Here is an 18,895-nt window from a genome sequence, read left to right on the forward strand (position 1 = left end):
GACAGCTGCGTGCAGCCAGTGGTGTCCGGCATTTTAGAAAGGTCAATTAAGAAACGGTTGATGGTGGTGCAGCTAATGACAGCCCAGAGGGGTGAGCAGGCCGAGCAAACGGAAGGGCTGAGACGTATATTAGTGGAATTGAAGTGTCGAAGTGAAGCGTGGGGGGGGGAAACCTATTGTCACAGGCCATAAAGCGCATCTGAGTTTTGCAGCGGAGAGCAGTACAGCTGTTTCTCTCCCCCGGGGAAGCGCGGGGAGCGGTCTGTGAACGGAGGGCTCGCCAGACAAAGGCGACACCTGCATCAGCTTGATCAATCTGCAGACAAAAATCGTGACCGTCCTCACTGCCTGTTCCTTTGCACCTCCTGGAGCATGAGGCAGATGCTGGAGTGATAGCTGCAATGTGGGTCATGTTCTAGAAATCCATATTTTAAGCATTCCCCGAAGCTGGGCTCCGCCTTCTCTTCTGGGCTGTGGGCAGGTGGGCGGATGGGAGCCTGAGTGCCAATCTGAGCGAGTGCTCTCCTCAGACAGCATGTCTGCTCCCTGGCTTCAGTGGACACACAAAGGCAAGGAGCAGTCTAGACCCTTTACACTGCGATGGATAAACGAGGGACATGGAGCCCTTGGAAAAAGCCTATTTCAGCCTGTGACAGAATTGGCTCATGGTTGGGGGAAGGCACTGCGTGGGCCTTTTTTTTTTTTTGAAAATCAGACAAAGGGGTCTTAGACTACTCGGACAGGCTTTTTTTGGCCATATCTACCTGTCGAGCCGGAAATTTGGCAGAGCAATGGGAATGCTAATTGATATGCAAAACAGGTCCAGGGTTCCTAGAAATGTCTAATGATCCTCCAGTTCAATGTGAATGAAGAATTAAGACATGCGCTAAATGAAATGGGAATAGGAGCACCAACCTTCTTGCTTTTGCTTTTTTTTTCCTGTTTCAAATCTACTTTGGGAAACTTCACAGGTTTTGTGATTAAAAAAAAATAGTATTGCAATCAGTGGGGGTTTGTCTTTCACACACTGGATATTTATTATTAGAAAATAGCTTCTATCAGCTGTCATTACCAAACAAGTTGAAAGGAGCGTGCTTCTCACCATAAATTGTTTTTCTCCTTAATGAAATTTAAATAAACAGTTCACTGTGGGGAGAGTTGCCACGCTTGTTTTTCCTTTAAAAACTGAATAATTAAATGAAGTTTAGTACAAAACATCCTTCAAATATGACTTGTCCTGCAGCTGTTATGGTGTCCCCTTGAGTAAGGGACATGGAAGAGATGGAAAAGACCACTCAAGCTATCAAATTACCCCAAAGAATCTACAGTAGAAACTGGGAAACAAACCAACGAACCCAAACAAAACCCATCCAAACCAACCATGAGATCAGTTTTAACATTGGCTTTTCAACTTCGATTATCATCTAAGTTTAATATATATATATATCTATATATATATATATTTGAAATAGTAATAAAAAAGGAAGAATTGAGTTGCATCCTTAGCAGGACAACCTTCCTCATATGTTAAAGAGGTGTTCAGAAAATTCCATACAGTATCTGCTAAATAAACATGTTTGGCAGCTTAGCAAATATCATATGATTGCAGCATCCATGATTTGAAGTCAGAGAGCGATTTGCTTTCTTCAGGCAGAGTCTGTTGCTCAGGGTGACGTGATAACATGGCTCTAGATGTTCTTCGACCCACGGGCTCGAGGAAGGGTCTCGGGGTGGCTCAGTGCATGGCCCCAGTGCAGAAACTTCCAAACCCCAAACAACAAAGCAACCAACCAAACACACGAACATCAAACAATCGTCTCCTTTGAGTTCCTCTTGACAGAGTGGAGGCCCAGCAAGGACTTCTGGTTAGAAGGGACGTTGACAGACTTTGGAATGAGGAGAATCACCCTCTGATTGGTCCGACGCCATTCATTGTACAATCGACAGTGGTACCTAAATGACACCTGGGGTCAGGAGAGGAAAAATAAGGGAAGGTTTCAGGTAAGCGGAAGCTGATTATCAATCCAAACAACATACACGCCATTTAAAACAGCTCCAAACAGCAGTACAGCGGGGCAGGAGCCGGGGGGGAAACTGCTGTAGCAGGCAGCTGAGTGCTGGGAGACTGGCCCCAGCCATAGAGCACCCACGTGTGAACAAGGGGCAGGTCTCCCTCGTGCCTCTTCAAACTGGGTAAAATCAGAGTATTAATAGGAAATGAGGTTCCCCCCGAGTTTGGATTTATTTTCAGGATAGTGGTCTGGGCCCCAAAGTATCAGTGGGGAAGAAAGTTGGCTGGGGGCAGTGGGCAGAGTAGGTACGGCGCCAGCCCTTGCCCAGCTGTGGGACTAGGCAATGTGCCTTTCTGGTCGTCAAGTTTCTCTCTGTTAAATGAGAGGGATGCTGGGGCTTCACGCACCCTTCTGTAGGTTGGACACTGCACAACTCGAAGGACCCCATTCACAGTATGATAGGAAGGGCACCCTTCGTACTGTGCTGTGGACAAACTGAACCACTGTACTTGGTGGCCCCTGCGGGTGATCCCCATTGCCTCCAGCTCAGTCCTTCCATGGCGTCCAGTGGGGAAGCTTCGGCATGGGCACCAACTCTGCTGATGAGTTCTTCCTGAGCCAGTGCCTGTGCCCACCTCAGCGTGGCATCAGTGCCCTGTACACCACGGCACTTGTTTCTCTCTCACCCTGCACTAGAAGCATGTTGAGGGCAGGTCTTGTGTTGTATTCCTCTTTGCATGCTGTGTACCTATCATAGTGTCTGGCGCTTAGGAAGCTGCTTAGTTAAGTTTACCGAGTGAATGGATGAGTGACTAAGTATCCCGTACCTTCTAACTGCAACACTGCTTTAGATTTAGGCCTCTCTTACATGATACAGGACAGCACGAGCAGTAAACTCATCATCAATTGTGACATAACTTGCCCCCAAAGTGCTTGCTTCTTGTGTAAATATACTGGAATGAGATGCTTACATCTGTGGTTTGCTTTGGAGAAGGCTGGCACAAAGCACTGATGAACCACCCAGGAAATTCAAATAATCTGTTCTTCTGAAGATGTACAAACTGCCTTTAAAAGTGGAAGCAGGGCTTCCCTGGTGGCGCAGTGGTTGAGAATCTGCCTGCCAATGCAGGGGACACGGGTTCGAGCCCTGGTCTGGGAAGATCCCACATGCCACGGAGCAACTAGGCCCGTGAGCCACAGTTACTGAGCCTGCGCATCTGGAGCCTGTGCTCCGCAACAAGAGAGGCTGCCATAGTGAGAGGTCTGCGCACCGCGATGAAGAGTGGCCCCCACTTGCCGCAACTAGAGAAAGCCCTCGCACAGAAACGAAGACCCAACACAACCATAAATAAAATTTAAAAAAAAAAAAAAAAAAGTGGAAGCAGGTTCTAGTTTGAGAATATCCAGATAACTAGGTAAGCGTTGGGGAGGAAGGTGCCCATGACCTGAGAGTGACAAACTATCCAGGTATGGGCTGTTTAACCACCTGGGTTGTGTGGGTCATGCTGACACTGGTACAGGGTCTCCATTGGTCAAAGAGCGGGCTGACCCTGTGGTTTGAGCTCGGTGTTGCTGGAAGTGGAGGAGAATGCAGGCCCTTGATCAGAAAGCGCTTGTTTGTCTTCATGGCAGGATCGTGAAATCCAAGGCCACTCACTTAGATTTCTGAGGCTGGAAAGCAGATGCCACAGGCTGAATGCCAGAGACATTTGAGTATGAAAATAAAAGCTTTTAAACTCACACAGATGTGCTTTTCTCCAAGAGGCTCTGAACATGCCAAAGTGGAACAGAGGTTTTTTTCTCTTTTTTTTTTTTTTTCTTTAAGCTTGATTCTCTTATATCTGTTCTGTTCTGTCCTGCTGCTGCTTGGTGCTACTCATGAATGTAAGAGGCAGGCTGGAAAGCGTGCTGTTCAGGGCCAAGGGCAGGGAAGGGGTAGGAAACAGACAAGTACTAATGAAGAGCTGAGGCAGTACAAGAAGTCTGGAATCTGGAAATATTACAGGAAAGCTGGATTTGAAATCAAGAGTCCCTTCGCCCGGGATGCGCATGCTTGGCGTCTTCAATAAGCAGCAGAAGCAGCTGCAGCTGTGCGCAGTAGGGAGCAGCCCGAGGGCTGCGGGCGGGCGCACCGGGCTGAAGCCCCATCCTCTACTGATGTCTCCGCGACTTTGGGAGGGTTGTTTGCTGCCTCCAAGTCCCGGTGTCCTCGTTTGTAAAATGTGAATAATGATATCAGAGATAATGCATAAGAAGCACTTAGCACAGTGCCACTGCCACACGTTAGTGTTCTTGGCCTGTTATTTCTGATGGGTTAAATCTGGAAAAGAAGATAACTTTGTGACACTCCTTCTTGGATACAGGAAACTGGGGGCAAAAAGAAAAAGAGAGGCTGGGCTGTTTCCTCGAAAGCCCTGCTCTCAGTGTGCCCGTGGAGGCCGTACCACCTGGGAGCTTGTTAGAATGTCGCACCTGTGGGATCCGCCCAGACTTAAGGAATCAGAGCGTGCATTTTACCAAGATCCCCTGGTGATTCGCATGTACGTTCAAGCCTGTGAAGCACAGGGGAACGTGGGGAGTCCATGACTTAGCAGGTCTCCTGGTTCCTTGGCCGGGAAGTACAAACATCAGCCTGCTCGTTCGGACAAACGAACGAGATCTTATTACGCATTAATCTATCTTGATTGCTGTTCACCACCATGTCTGCAGGCAAATTCAACCAATAAGAAGAAAGCATCATGAAGATGACGCTGCATCGGGGAAAACAAAGGAAGGTAGGTGCAGGGCAGAGGGACCACGGGTTTGCAGTCGCCCTGGGTAGTCCTGGCTTTGGTCTCTAGGAGGACCAAGACACTCCCTCCCCTTGGTGGAACAGAAGAGGAATAAAGCAGGTTTGATTTAGAGCAATAAAGAGGCAGTGAGGAAAAAATAAACAACATGAAGGAAGAAGAAGCTATGGCAATAGTAACGCTGGGAACTTCATTTAGATATTTCTTAAATTTCTGAGGTTTTAAAGAAAGAGGGTGAAGAAAGAGCACAGGGCCACTATTCTAAAAACACTACTCTTCATGGGATGGGTTTCTTGAAGTGTCTTCATGTCTTCATCCAAAGGCTATTTATTAACCTCCTGTCACGGGCAAGGTCTGCACAGAGATTTGCGGTCATGTGCATGGCACACAGAGGGCTGGGGCACATTAGCATCACCTCTCCCTGAGGGAGGTGATGGGCTGCACTGAAGCTTTGCTGTAAAGTCACAGCAGGCTTTGGGAAATCTCCTTTCGAATTTTGATTCTGCCCTCTCGGGAGTTTATGGTGCGACCGAAGCATATTGATGCGGCCAGGGCTTTGGAAGCTGCCTTCCCAGAACTGGGCCAGCTCACTGACCTGTGATGGCACCGTGGAAGAGAAGAGGGCGGGCGCGGGTGTGAATCAGCCACACCAGGTCGTGCTGGACACCCTCGGGGTGTGTCTAGACCCGCCCCGCAGTGAGCCTTGCCGGGACAGTGTTCTGTGGGAGCTTCCCCCTTCGTAAAGAGATTTTAAATGATTAACCCGTGGGACTGGGAGTCAGCCAGAGGAGCCGGATCATCATTCATTTCATCCTGTGATTTAACTGGTTTCTGGGCTGGGCACTGGTTGCATCAGCGACGTGGTGGATGGTGGTACCTCCTGGGGCTCACTGCACGTGGGCATCGCTACACTGGGCTAATGCAGATCCTATGTGGACACTTTCTAAATGCTTCATGTGGACTCAGTTCTTGCCTACTCTTCTCGGGTCTGTCCACGGGCTTCAAATGGTTTGTGACATGCACAGTGATGTTTCTGGGGCACCTTTCCCCTCCCCCCCCAGCTCTCAGGGAGGAGGTGGTCGAGGTCTTGGCCTCCTGGGTCTCAGACACCTGTGTTTCCGCACAGTAGGTTCCAGAAGGCAGAACTCCCCAAGTCTGCGTCAAGCCTGGGCCCCGGTGGAGGTAAGGAGCTCCAAAGGCACCCGTAGGCGAGCAGCACGGGTGCGGGTCCCTCCTGACGGCGCCCGGCGAGGCCCTTCCAGGAGGGCTCCTCCGAGAAGCCGGGCTGGGACTGACACTGTGTTTGTTTATCTAAGACATTTTCACAGCATATTCTCCTTAAGCGTGACAGCTTGTTTACAGTGGGTTTCTGCTGGAGGGCAGTTTCCAAGTGCTGTCGGCTTCTGAATTACGGCTCTTGCTAGGGCCGCTCAGTACTGCATTTATCTGGGAAGGAGTTAGTCTAGATTCGATAACCTGCTGCTGAGCTATGGCCGCGCGTTTTTCACACCAAAGGGGAGAAGCGCCTTTCTTTCCCTCCAGCTGCTCGGCATTTTACAGGGAGCCGGGGGGCAGTGCAGGATGAGCAGGAGCACAGCAGTCAGAGGAAGAAAACCCGTCCTCTGCCAGGTGCTCTGATGGATGTTCCCGAAGTTATCCCACCTCATCCTCACAATAGCACATTGGCCCAGGGGTTAGCAGTCGTTTCCCCAAGTTTTTGCATTAGGAGAAGGATGATCAGAAAGGTTAGGGACCTGTTTGAAGTTACACAGCTATCAGGATGCTAAATCTTGGGTTTAAACACAGAGCCTTAGGATTCTGAAGGGATGTGCTTTTTACCACGCAGCACTGCCTTTTGGAAGCATTTCTGGAACGACGTATGTTATCAGTCTTCTGAAAGAGCCACTCCGGGGACATCTCCCTCCCAAATTTTCCTTTCACCTGGGATGAGAGATGAAATAGGATCACATCCATTTTTTCTCTAGGTAATCTCTTTTTTTCTTTCCCTCTTTTGCCTACCCTCCTCTTTTTTTCTTTCTTGTTAGGTAAGTGTGTGCTTTACAAAGCAGATTTTCAAAAAGGCCTTAAGTTGGTTTGAACACCCAGCATTTAAGTCTTCATCCGTCCTTCATCTTAGGCACTTGTATAAGAAAAATCAGAGACTAGCAAACCTCTAAACATGGTAAAAACTTACACTTAATTATTTTCCAAAGCGCTTTCCCATGGACACTTTCACTTCAATCTCGTAAGACCAGGGGAAGTTGGCAGGATGGGTATTAATCTCATCCCCACTTTACAGATGAGGACATTGAGGCTCAGCGAAGTGAAATGACTTCCCAAGGTGGTTCAGTAGTTAGACAGTAGTAGACAGACAATTTCTTTCTTTCTTTTCTTTTCTTTTTGTTGGCCATGCCACACAGCTTGTGGGATCTTAGTTCCCCGACCAGGGATTGAATGTGGGCCCTCAGCAGTGAAAGCTCTGAGTCCTAACCACTGGACAGCCAGGGTATTCCCTAATTTCTTATTTTTAACCCTCTTCCCATCACCGTGTCCTTGTGGCTTCTGAGTCAGCCTGGTTGCTTGATTCACAATGAATCAGGACACACTTTGGAAGCACAGACATTTAAAGGAGACAGTAATAGTTTTGCTTGGGGGCTTCATTAGGCTGGGAACCGAATGCCTACCTTAACCAGAGGACTCTGATAAAGCTCCAAGCATTGGAACACTACCTGTTTACCAAGGCTCCTGTCATGCCCCTCTCACTGAGACTGAAATGTGTCCCCCATTTATTGTCTGAAATTCCCCCCTGAGAGGAGGCAAAGAGCTGGACAAGAGGGAAACGCGATGAGCAGGGGGTTGCGGTTGGTCAGTGTGGCAGGAATGGCAGCTGATGGCGCAGGACTCGGGAGACAGAGCAAGGCAGCAAGTGTGAGCACTAGAAGCTTCTACCTGCGACACTGTGCTGCGGGTGTGGGAATGGGACAGTCTAGACAGGAAATACATATTGAATAACAATGGAGTGTGCTCGGATTAGAGATGAGCAGGCACAGGAGAGTCATGCCAGGAAGCAGGGGGCCCGGTTTCTGAAAACCTTCTAGAGGATCGTGACATTCTTCCCTGCAGGTCTCAGAGGGAAGCATCGAGAGACGGCAGATGCTGTGCTTTGTGGGCTCTGCCAACTGGTACCCGAGCAATCACGGGGATAAAACAATAAAGAACCAGAGAGGGTTAAAGATTTTCCCCTCATATACAGCAGGAACACTTATTGGGAAATGGTTTTTCTTTAGTGACAGCTTCTCAGCTAGATGAATTAGTGTTTTTATGGGCAGCAGAGTCAATATCCCAACCCAGAATAATCATCAGACGAAGTGAAGCTCCACGTCCAACAAGGACTTTAGGCCGCGTCAGGACATAAAAAGAAAATAACCAGCAGGAGGATTCATGATCTGTGCAGGCAGCGACAGCAACGGTGGCCAAGTGCATCATTCACCATACATCACAATCCCGGCAAGAGTGAGGAGCATAAACGAGAGAAAGAAAACGCCAGGCCTCCTCACAGATGGAGTCCTTGGCTACGAGAGGAGAGGGATGTCTGGGGTGCATGTCTTTGAGGAACTCTCAGAAGCTGGGGCTTTTTCTTTACTTCATCTCCTCTTCCCAGCAGTGCACATACACGTACACACACACACACACACACACACACACACACACATTCACGTGCGGTAGTAGACCGAATCACACACTCTCGCCAGCATTTGAAGGTCTGTCTGCTCCCGGGTGGGGGAGATGAGCTACAGACAAGAGGGAAGGCTGTGCCAGCTGGGGGGCTGCCAGCTCTCGCCGACCTAACTCCCGGGCCCTGGGCCATACTTACTAGTGTCCAAAAGAGGTAAATAGTGAAGAGTGCGACAGTGAGTGCAATTAGTCCGACGGCTTCGAGCCGACTGCTAAAGTGCAGGTGGTCCACGGCGCCCCGTAGGCAGAGCCAGCCCGAGATGGTGGCCAGAGGAGTGATGAACAAGAAGCACACCATGTCTCCAAACAGAGTCCGCTTCTCGTGCTGGGGGCCTGGATTTCTGAGCCACTGTCAAGGGAAGGGAGACAGAGAAAAGCAAGGACAGGGTTAAATGCCAGGGAGGAGTGAAGACACACTACTCTGAGGTTGTCCTTGTCTTCAGCATCTGGAAAAGGCACTTCTGACCTGTTCTGAGATCACACAGAAGCATTAAGGGCTCATTCCCATGCCCTGTCCCATGAACAGTAGTGATTATGATGTGAGTATAATATGACAATAGTGATTATGATGATAGAAATAGTAATAATAATAATAAAAGCATCCTTGCTGTAGATGTCCTGCTGGTTTTGAAAAGAGTTCAATGATTATTATTTTGATATCACAGTGACCCTCTGTGGAAGGCAGAGAGGACCTTATCTTTGGAAGGTCACTGAGGTGCAGGAGGTACTGTCATGTGCCAGAGCCTTCCTGTGTCTTGACCCTGGGAATGTGTGCAGGAAAGGGTTAACTCAGCAGGCCCAGGTTGCTCAAATCCTGCACGTTCCCAAGAAAGACCTGTTTTTTAAGACTGGCTCCTAAGAGAAGAGCTCTGAGTCCTTGTAATAATGTGCCTCATAAGAGCGTTTTTGTATGCCTGAGGCCTCGGGCCACATGGTGCCAGTGTAAGCAGATAGTTTATGCCAACAGTGTGATTTATGCTGAACACCTATTTTTGTTGTAGGGGCTGGAGTCTGAGTGGCTTGAGGTCTTTCGTGCAGGTGCCGCATGTCTTCTGTGACTGACCCCAGTAAACACCCTGGACACTGAGGCTGGGGTGAGCATCCCTGACAGATAACGCTTTGCATACGTTGTTACAAATTGTTGCTAGAAAAATTAAGCACATCTGTGTGATATTACTTGGAGGGGACATCTGGGAGCTTGTGCCTTGTTTCTCTCGGACGTTGCCCCATGCACTTTCTCCCTTTGCTGGTTTTAACTGGTATCCCTCTGTTGTAATTAACTGTAACCATGAGTCTAAGAGCTTTTCTAAGAGCTTTGTGGGTCCTTCTAGTCAATCACTGAGTCTGAGGGTGGTCTTGGGGAATGACACTCATCTGACTCCATGAGTCTTGTAATGCCCCTGCCTTATGTTTTAGGACCCTGAACCTCCTACGTAGGACCATCTCTGACATCTTAATTGTGCTACCATCTTGACTGAACCAACTCCAGAAAGGGTGGGGAAAACGTCAGCTTGTTGAAAGACTAGAGATGAGCATTCCTGCAGGACGGGAAAGAGGGTTGTTGTCCTCCCACTTGGGGGACTGCTAAATGTCTGTTGAGATGTTTTCCATAATCCATTCTAGGAAATGGCATGCTTACCTATTGGTGTCAGAGCATAGTGGTAATGAAGCCAGGTGGCTTTCCTTTGGATTAGCATGGAAATGTGCCCAAGTAATTTGACATTCCCATCTCACTATCCCTTGTAGTAATGACAGAGGCCAAGGAGTCCAGGGAAGGAGTGAGGTCACACACAGATGATAGGGTGAGGTGGGAGAGACACTGGCTGGCTGGCTTCCATCTCATCTCGGGGTCTAGCAGTGCTGTGGGCTGCTGAGCAGGTACCCCGAGGGGCCAGCACAGCGTCTCCTACAAAACCGCTGGTGGGAGGGAAAGGACCATGACAGGGGAGGCAAGAGTGGATGGAACTGACTGGAGAGAGGGGGAAGGCCAAACTCAGGGCAGAGACAAGAGACATACGAGCTGCGAAGAAGGCGAGCAAGTTGAGGCAAGAGCTGTGTAAGGGCCAACAAAGGCCTCAAGGAGTGAGCACAAGAGATGGGAGGTCAAAGGCACAGAAGACAGTTTTCTGGAACGTTCCCTCCCTTGAATGTTTGCCTGAGGCGAATAGTAAATGACCCCGAATGCCTAAATTACCCCTTTCCAGTGACAATCCACTTTAAAAATGGGCTGAGATGCTGAAAGAAGTCACCTCAGCTCAAAAATGGAGCTGAATACATATTAAAACACAGATTATGGGGAGTTGACTGGTCTGTGAATATAAACACAGTGTTATAAAAATTTAATACAGTACCAAAATGATCAAGTGCAAACAGTATTAACCCTGCTACGTGTTGTCGTGCTACCTCATCTGGGCAGCTTCAAAGAAATTCAAAGAGCTCTTAGTTATTAACGTTTTCTTATCTAAATACTGGCACTATCTCTGTGAAGTGGAGAGTAGAAATGAGGCCTTGTTATCCCAACTTTACAGAGGCTCAGCGAGGGAGAATGACTGCTCCAGGTGATACTGAGAAGGGTATCAGAATCTCTCCACTCTTATTCAGATGTCCTGTCAGTAAAATATTTGAAAATTGAAATTGCAGGACATTAAGAAGTCCAGATTCTTTAACAACAGTGCCGACCTAGCAGCAGCCCGACCCCCCGTGCTCTCTCCCTCACCCCCTGACAGCTTAGATTTTCCCTGGAAGCAGATCTGGGAGCCTGGCCTACTTTTCTCTGTGTCCCCACTTGTTGCAACATAGTAGGTTCTCAATAACTACGTGACAGATGTGCACAGACAAGCTTACCTCATTGGCTAAGACTCCCCTCAGTTTCTGTTCCTTGGGAATTCTGAGTACGTTTTATTAAAACTAACTTAGCACTTTATGTGGCCCTTGACATTGCTCAATGAAATGACTCAGGAATGCAAGGAGGTAATTGTGGATGACTACTGAGCTCTGTTTGATGTTAAATAAATTGCAAAGGCAAACTAGAAATTGCTATTGCTTGTTCCCAGTTTCCTATTTTCTAATTGTTCTTTGATCTTCTATATTCCTGAAAAATTTCCAGGCCACTTTTTATGTCCATGACCACCAGTACCTGGATTCTGCACCTTATTAACACTATACATGTTCTTCTTTGGCTCAGTTTACTCTTTGTATGGTTTGCTGCTGGGTCACACTTAGGTATGAGGTTCTTCAAACAGGTACTGCTATGTTAAAATCTGTGACTTCTTCAGGACCCTAAGTATAATTTATCTCCTACACAAATGCAGGCCCCATGAATAAGACCACTGGTAACGTCTGTTGTTGAGGAAAAATTTGCCCTGTGCCATGGTAAGAACCTCTGCCGAAGTATCCAAATAGGCTGATACAGGATGTTTATACAAACAGAGTTTATAACAGAGAAAATGGGATTTTGCCTCAAGTTTCCAGCAATAGGGGATTGTCTAACTACGATATGGAATTTACTTAAAACAGACTACTATAAAGTAATCTGAAATGGTAATGTATATTTTATATTTACTGACATGATATATTGCTGAACAGGAAAAGAATTCTATTAGACAGAATGTAGAGTATGATCCTGTATATGTAGTGATGTATTTACATACACGTGGACATTTACATAGATGTAGTGAATTTACATAGACAAAGACCAGAGGGATACTAGCAAAATAGTTGCTACTCTTGGTGGTGGAATCAGAATGGTCTTTAATTTTTTCCTTTTTGTATGTATATTCTTGTTTTTCTAAAATGAACATGGATTACTTGTGTAAATATATATATATACATCCAGAGGGAGAGAGGGAGGGAGGGAGAGAGACAGGGAGAGAGGAGGGAGTCAGGGGAGGGAGGTGTCTAGTGCACAGCAAACTATAGCAATAAAATAAACTATTACTGAGCCAAGGCTGGGGCAAGCCACTGCTAGCTATTTGGAGTGTCTTATGCAATGTCTCATTGAGTCTTCACAATAACCCTGTGAGGCAGGTGCTAACATTATCCCCATTTTACAGATGCAAACACTGGGGAGCAGAGTTTAGTAACTCACCTAAGGATAGATTGCAAGTGGGTATTAGAGGTGAGATTGAAACCAGCCTCACTTCTGTTCCTTGCTATCCATATTTATGTTTTCTTTCTGCACCAAATGGCATTTGCATGTGTGCGTGCGTGTGTGTGTGTGTGTGTATATGCCTGCACATGCACACACTAGATGTTTTGCAGATTTTCAGCTTGGTGGAATACGTTAAGTCCTGCTGTTTTATCGGTACATCAGATAACTGAATGGTTGGCTGGCCAGGATGTTATCATGGTAACTTTATAAAATATTTTTAGGCTGCTGTTCTGTTCTATGTTAATTCTTTTACTAAACCACAATAAGGTCCAATTTCTGGGCGTTTAATCTCAGCTACATTGTCATGCATTTTAGCTTAATTCTTTTTTTTTTGTTTTTAATGGTGGGTTCCAGAAACTGAAAGTTTTTTTTTTAGTGTTGATCGTGGCAAGTAAGAGGGGGAGACCTAAAGCACAGTTAGCAAGGTAGGTAGAGGCCATTTCTTTTTTTTTTTTAAATTTATTTATTTTTATTTATTTATGGCTGTGTTGGGTCTTCGTTTCTGTGCGAGGGCTTTCTCTAGTTGTGGCGAGCGGGGGCCACTCCTCATCGCGGTGCGCGGGCCTCTCACTATTGTGGCCTCTCTTGCTGCGGAGCACAGGCTCCAGACACGCAGGCTCAGTAATTGTGGCTCACGGGCCTAGTTGCTCCGCAGCATGTGGGATCTTCCCAGACCAGGGCTCGAACCCGTGTTCCCTGCATTGGCAGGCAGATTCTCAACCACTGCACCACCAGGGAAGCCCTTAGCTTAATTCTTAATAGGCAAAAGTTTGATCTCAATTATTGTTCAATTACATTTCTTGCTTTTCTATGTCTTCTGCCTCTCTTACCAGTTATACTTATTATATAGAGAGTATTATACCTATTCTTTAGTAGCATCTTCATCTCCCACACATTCAGTAAAGAGCCTGCTGAGGCAGAATGGCAGGTTTGTTGGTGTGTCCGTCTTCCCACTGACATGAGGTGGGCCCTTACCTTTATGTCACTGGCATCTATAGCACATTCAACGTTCACAAGGTTGAATGAATGACAGTAGCTTAAGTTTCCATGTTTACTCAGACCTTACAATACGCCAAGCACTCTCTTATCTGCTACATGTAGTAACTGATCTACTCTTCAATAATTTTTGAAAGAGGTATCATTATTATCATCACCATTTTATAGATAGGGAAACTGAGGCTCGGAGAAGTTAAAAAACTTGTAGAAGTTTGGCCTTGGCTTTGATCTATGTGGTCTAGCTCCAAGGACTGTGCTCCTATTATATCAACATTATCAATAAAAAAAAGGGGGGGGGGGAGAAGAGCGGGTGGAAGAAGAGGGGAGGAGGAGGAAGATTGCATCTTAACTGGTGTTATCAGTGCAAGAAGGAATATTTACTTATCATGGTTCCCCTGGTGCAAAATACTCATTAATTTATCCTGTTGCTTGTGGACAGCTTTTGCAGCTAAAATATCATTCTTGAAGAGTCTTTAGTTTGACCTTAGTCCTCAGCTTGTACTTGGTGGTTAGCTGTATTTTAAGAGCAGAGGTCTGTGATCGAGAATGCTAATTTGCATGGCATCTTTCACTTGGCAGGTCCACCCATATGGCTGCCAGGGGATCTGTGGGCAGCCCAGGGCACCTTCCTGCCTTTTGTTCTCTGATTCCATCAAAAACATAAAGCAGACAGAGATTGTGCTACTGAAAGCCCTGGCAGCGAGCTGCCCTTTTTTGTGGCGACCTCATACCAATCACCTGACTTGTTTCCGAACCATGAGATTGATCTACTCTTGGAAATAGGTACAAAAACCAACCAACCAACCAACCAACCAATGAAACAAAACAGAAACCTCCACCGTAATCAGCAGTATAGGGCCTGAGACAGCAAAGGGAATTAAAGCAGCATTCCATTGCCAGGGACACAGCATCATTCACTGACTGTAAATGTACATCCAAGGTGAGCCAGGCACTAGTGGTTACTTTCAAGGTGGGTTAACTGTGGGTTCAGTTCTAATTACAGTGTCAATTTGTTAAATCCCTTACGCGTGGGTAGGGGTGAGAGGGTGCAGTGCTACAGGACATTAGATCCTGCCTCCCAGACTCTAAGTTAATCGGCTTAAATCTCCAAGGCAGACAGGACATCGGGCAGGTCAGTTTGTACTGGAACCAGATTACACTCTGGTGGCTAATAGCTCTGATCGATTACAACCTTCCCCATGAATCTCCTTAATGAGAAACCATCATGAGAATGAAAGAAACTGATAGAAGGGATAAAAGTGATAGAACCATAACAAATTTATGGAGTAGAAAAAAAAAGAAAAAAAAATAGGCAAGATCTCAGAATGTTTACTCAGAATGTTTATCTGCCTGAGCGTCTCCTGTTAATCTGACACTTGGCAGAGTTATTTACCAAGCGCTTGCCTTTCTTGGGACAGGGCTTATTCTTGAAGTCCAGCACAGCCTGCACTGAGCTGTCTTGCTTTCCTGGAGAGCCGCAATGTGAAAGGGGCAGTGCGACGATCAGAAGACACGTGACAGGTCCTCTGCAGGATTTAAAACTGAAGGTGAAACCTGAAAATCATGCATTTCAGTTAACTTGAAACAGCAGAGAACAAAACCAAACAAACTCCCGCCAGTGTTTTAAATCCCCCCAACTCCGCAGTCTGTCAGTGAATTTCCAGGACAGCTGAAGCTGCTCAGAAGGAGATTCTGATTCCGGGGGAGCTAAGGAGATGCTCGCTCCAGACATCCATCAACCCCAACTGGAAACAACCCACTTCAAATGAAAACTTCACAGATGATTTGCTCATGACGCTAAATGCCAATCTCCAGCCTCGGCCTCTTTCCAAAGCCCCAGATGTGCATATTCAGCAGCCCACTCAACAGCTCCACTTACGTGACTAACAGACAACTCAAACTTAATCTGTCCACGACCAAACTCTTGATTTAGCACGGACCTCACGACCTTTCTTTTCTGCAGCCCGTATCAGTAAATGACACCACCAAACACCCAGTCACTCTGTCATCCTGTTTCCTTTCTGTGTCTTATCCTGCACATCCAGCCCTTCTGTAAGTCTGGTCGGCACTCTTTCGACATACATCTGGAATCTGTGCACCTCTCTCCATGTCCACTGCTGCCATCCCAGGGCTACCATCACCTCTTACTTGGGAGGCAACAGCCTCCCTGCTTCCACTCTGGTCACCTCCTAGTCCAGTTCCAAAACAGCAGTCACAGTGACCTTGTAAATATATAAATCAGATCATGTAGCTCCTTCGCTTAAAATTCTCCAGTGGTTAGAATATAGTTCAAACTGTTTACCTGGGACTACAAGAAAACCTGACCTCACCTCTGCCTTCCTCTGTGTCTCTCCTACTACCTCTCCCCCTTCATTTTCAACTTTACACGTGGCTGTTCTCACATGGGGAACGGGCTCTGCCCATATTCTTGCACGGTTGGCTCCTTCTCATCATTTGGGTCTCAGCTCCAATGGCACCTTCTTATTGAAAATGCTCTCTGCACCTGTGAGCACTACCTGGCTACATTTCCTTTTTTTTTCTTTTTACCTGGCTATATTTTCTGTAGAGCGCATGACACTCTCTGAAATGATGCTGCTTATCTATTTGCCTGATTGCTTGTTTATTTTTTGCTCCCCACTTCAGTGAGAGCTCCATGATGGCAGAACTTCATTTTTGTTCATTCTTGGATGCCTCGATCCAAGAACAGTGCTGGAACATTGTAGATGCTTCATGAAAATGAATGAATAAACATCTGAGATGCCAGTAACCCTGACCAGAAATGATCTTACAATATTAGTTACACTAATCAAATCAATTGGTGAGGAGAAACTTTGTTGGCAGGTGAACATTAAGTCCTGAAGTTCACTGCTTTTAGCCCTCTAGGTTAGAGATAGCATTCCTTATGTATCACTCCTTTTAGGTTCCCAAGAGAAATATCTACATAGTATTCTTTTAAAATTTTTTAAAAAATTTTGTTTATTTTATTTATTTATTTTTGGCTGTGTTGGGTCTTCATTGCTGCACGTGGGCTTTCTCTAGTTGCAGCGAGCGGGGGCTACTCTTTGATGCGGTGCGTGGGCTTCTCACTGTGGTGTCTTCTCTTGTTGCGGAGCACGGGCTATAGGCGCGTGGGCTTCAGTAGTTGTGGCTCGTGGGCTCTAGAGCACAGGCTCAGTAGTTGTGGTGCACGAGCTTAGTTGCTTCGTGGCATGTGGGATCTTCCCGGACCAGGGCTCGAACCTGTGTCCCCTGCATTGGCAGATGGATTCTTAACCACTGCGCCACCAGGGAAGCCCCTACATAGTGTTTTGTTGCTACAAGGTGAAAAACCTGTAGTTTCTGTTCAAGCTTTTTTTTCCTAAGATGTAAATAACCGTGGAATACCATCTATTTTTCCATAGGTCATGAAATAGCATGAGAAATCCAGTAAATTATTCAAGGTCCTTTGTACTGTTTTCGTCACAATTACTATCTTTTTTTTTTTCTAGAAAAAAACTACCTTGAAATATATGAGAAAAAGACAATACCAAGTGTCCACTTAAAAATTATACAACTTGGGACTTCCCTGGTGGTGCAGTGGTTAAGAATCTGCCTGCCAACGCAGGGAACGTGGGTTCGAGCCCTGGTCCAGGAAGATCCCACATGCCGCGGAGCAACTAAGCCCGTGCGCCACAACTACTGAGCCTGCGCTCTAGAGCCCGCAAGCCACAACTACCGAAGCCCACGCGCCCTAGGGCTCGTGCTCCGCAACAAGAGAGGCCACCGCAATGAGAAGCCTGTGCACCACAACGAAGAGTAGCCCCTGCTCGCCGCAACTAGAGGAAGCCCGCACACAGCAACGAAGACCCAATGCAGCCAAAAATAAATTAATTAATTAATTTAAAAAAATATATACAACTCGAGTTCAACCAAAAATATGTACTGAGTGCCTATTATGTGCCAGATATTTTTACTGAATTTAATCACACCAGGTGGTGGTGTTATTCCCATTTTGAATTAGGGTATTAAGCCTCAGTGAGGTTACGTGACTTGTTCAAGGTTACATGGTGGAGGAGCCAGTATTTGAAATCTGCAGCCTACTGTCCTTTCACATCTTCCCTTCAGCTTACTTTTGTGCTACGTAAAACCTTGATCCTAATTTTTGTTTGCTCTCACAATGGATAAGGTTGGAGAAGTAGCACTGAGCAGAGATAAAACACATGCTTGGAAGCAGGAGACGGGACACTGCTTCCAGGTGCCCCCTCTTGGTTCCCCCTTATGCTGTGTGACCTTTATCAAGTTCCGTCACCTCTCTGGGGGGAGTGACAAATGGGGGGGGTCTCCCTCAAAGGAGTGGGAAGGTGCAGCTTTGAGGGGAGTGGTGAAAGCCCCTCTCAGGTTGTCTTAACTTCCCACTTTTGTTCAAAACGTCAGGTTCAACTGTAGAGTGGATATGTCATCTTTCGGCCCTACTCTCTTCCGAGCTCCAGGCTTGTGGATCCTGCTGCGTACTAGATCTCTCTCCACTTGTGTAATAAACATCTCACACTTCACCAAGTCCACAATGCTACACTGGATTCACCGCCACCACCCTAACTCTCCCACAAACCAGTTCCGCTCCCAGGTGGTTCCACACCAGTACATGGCAACACCAACACCCAAAGGCTCTTGTAAGCAACCTCCGTGAAGTCCGTATCTCCCTTTCCTCATTCTCCGCCTCCTCTACCCAATCCATCAGCAGGTCCTGGCAGTTCTGGAACACATCTTGAACACGTTCACATCTCACTCTCTAGGGCCACTACTCTTTTCCAAGCCACCCTTGTCTTTCACCTGAACCATGTAATAGTCGCCCCACTCTTCTACTCCTGTTATCCTAGAATCCAGGTTCTATATATAAAGCAGCAATATCACACCACTTCTCTTGCTTAGATTTCCCCAGCGGCTCCCCATAGCGCTTAGTCTAATGCCTTGCCGTGGCCCACGAAACCTGCGTGGTGTAGCCCCGCTGTTTGTACCCAGGGCTCCACAGACCCCAAGGGGTCCAAGGAGAGGATTCACGGGATCTGTGATTTTACAATGGGGGGGGGAAAAATCACACCTTTATTTTCACAGCCTCTAATTGAAATTTAGTATTTCATTGAGTAATGCAGAAAATCTTAGTGGTATGAGCAGTACCTGTGACTTTGTCACCTAGAGAAACCACAGACATTTCATATCACATTACAACTGTTTCA

General features: G+C 46.7%; 1 protein-coding gene across 3 annotated transcripts in view; it reads right to left on the bottom strand.

Moving 5' to 3' along the window:
- Positions 1 to 1,008: 1,008 nt before the first annotated feature.
- Positions 1,009 to 18,895, bottom strand: part of MARCHF3 (membrane associated ring-CH-type finger 3) — a 148,793-nt gene continuing 130,906 nt past the window's right edge. For 2 of the 3 annotated variants that reach the window (XM_036847613.1, XM_036847614.1), the window contains exons 4-5: positions 8,676 to 8,885; positions 6,562 to 6,742 (exon numbers count right to left, since the gene is read on the bottom strand). In XM_036847613.1, coding sequence (XP_036703508.1) covers positions 6,566 to 6,742; positions 8,676 to 8,885 — 387 coding nt within the window. In that variant the 3' untranslated portion in view covers positions 6,562 to 6,565. Of the gene's footprint in view, positions 1,965 to 6,561; positions 6,743 to 8,675; positions 8,886 to 18,895 lie in introns of those variants that run through there. The other variant, XM_036847615.1, reaches the window with a different exon arrangement.

The sequence above is a fragment of the Balaenoptera musculus genome, chromosome 3, assembly GCF_009873245.2.
Source record: "Balaenoptera musculus isolate JJ_BM4_2016_0621 chromosome 3, mBalMus1.pri.v3, whole genome shotgun sequence".
NCBI lineage: Eukaryota > Metazoa > Chordata > Mammalia > Artiodactyla > Balaenopteridae > Balaenoptera > Balaenoptera musculus.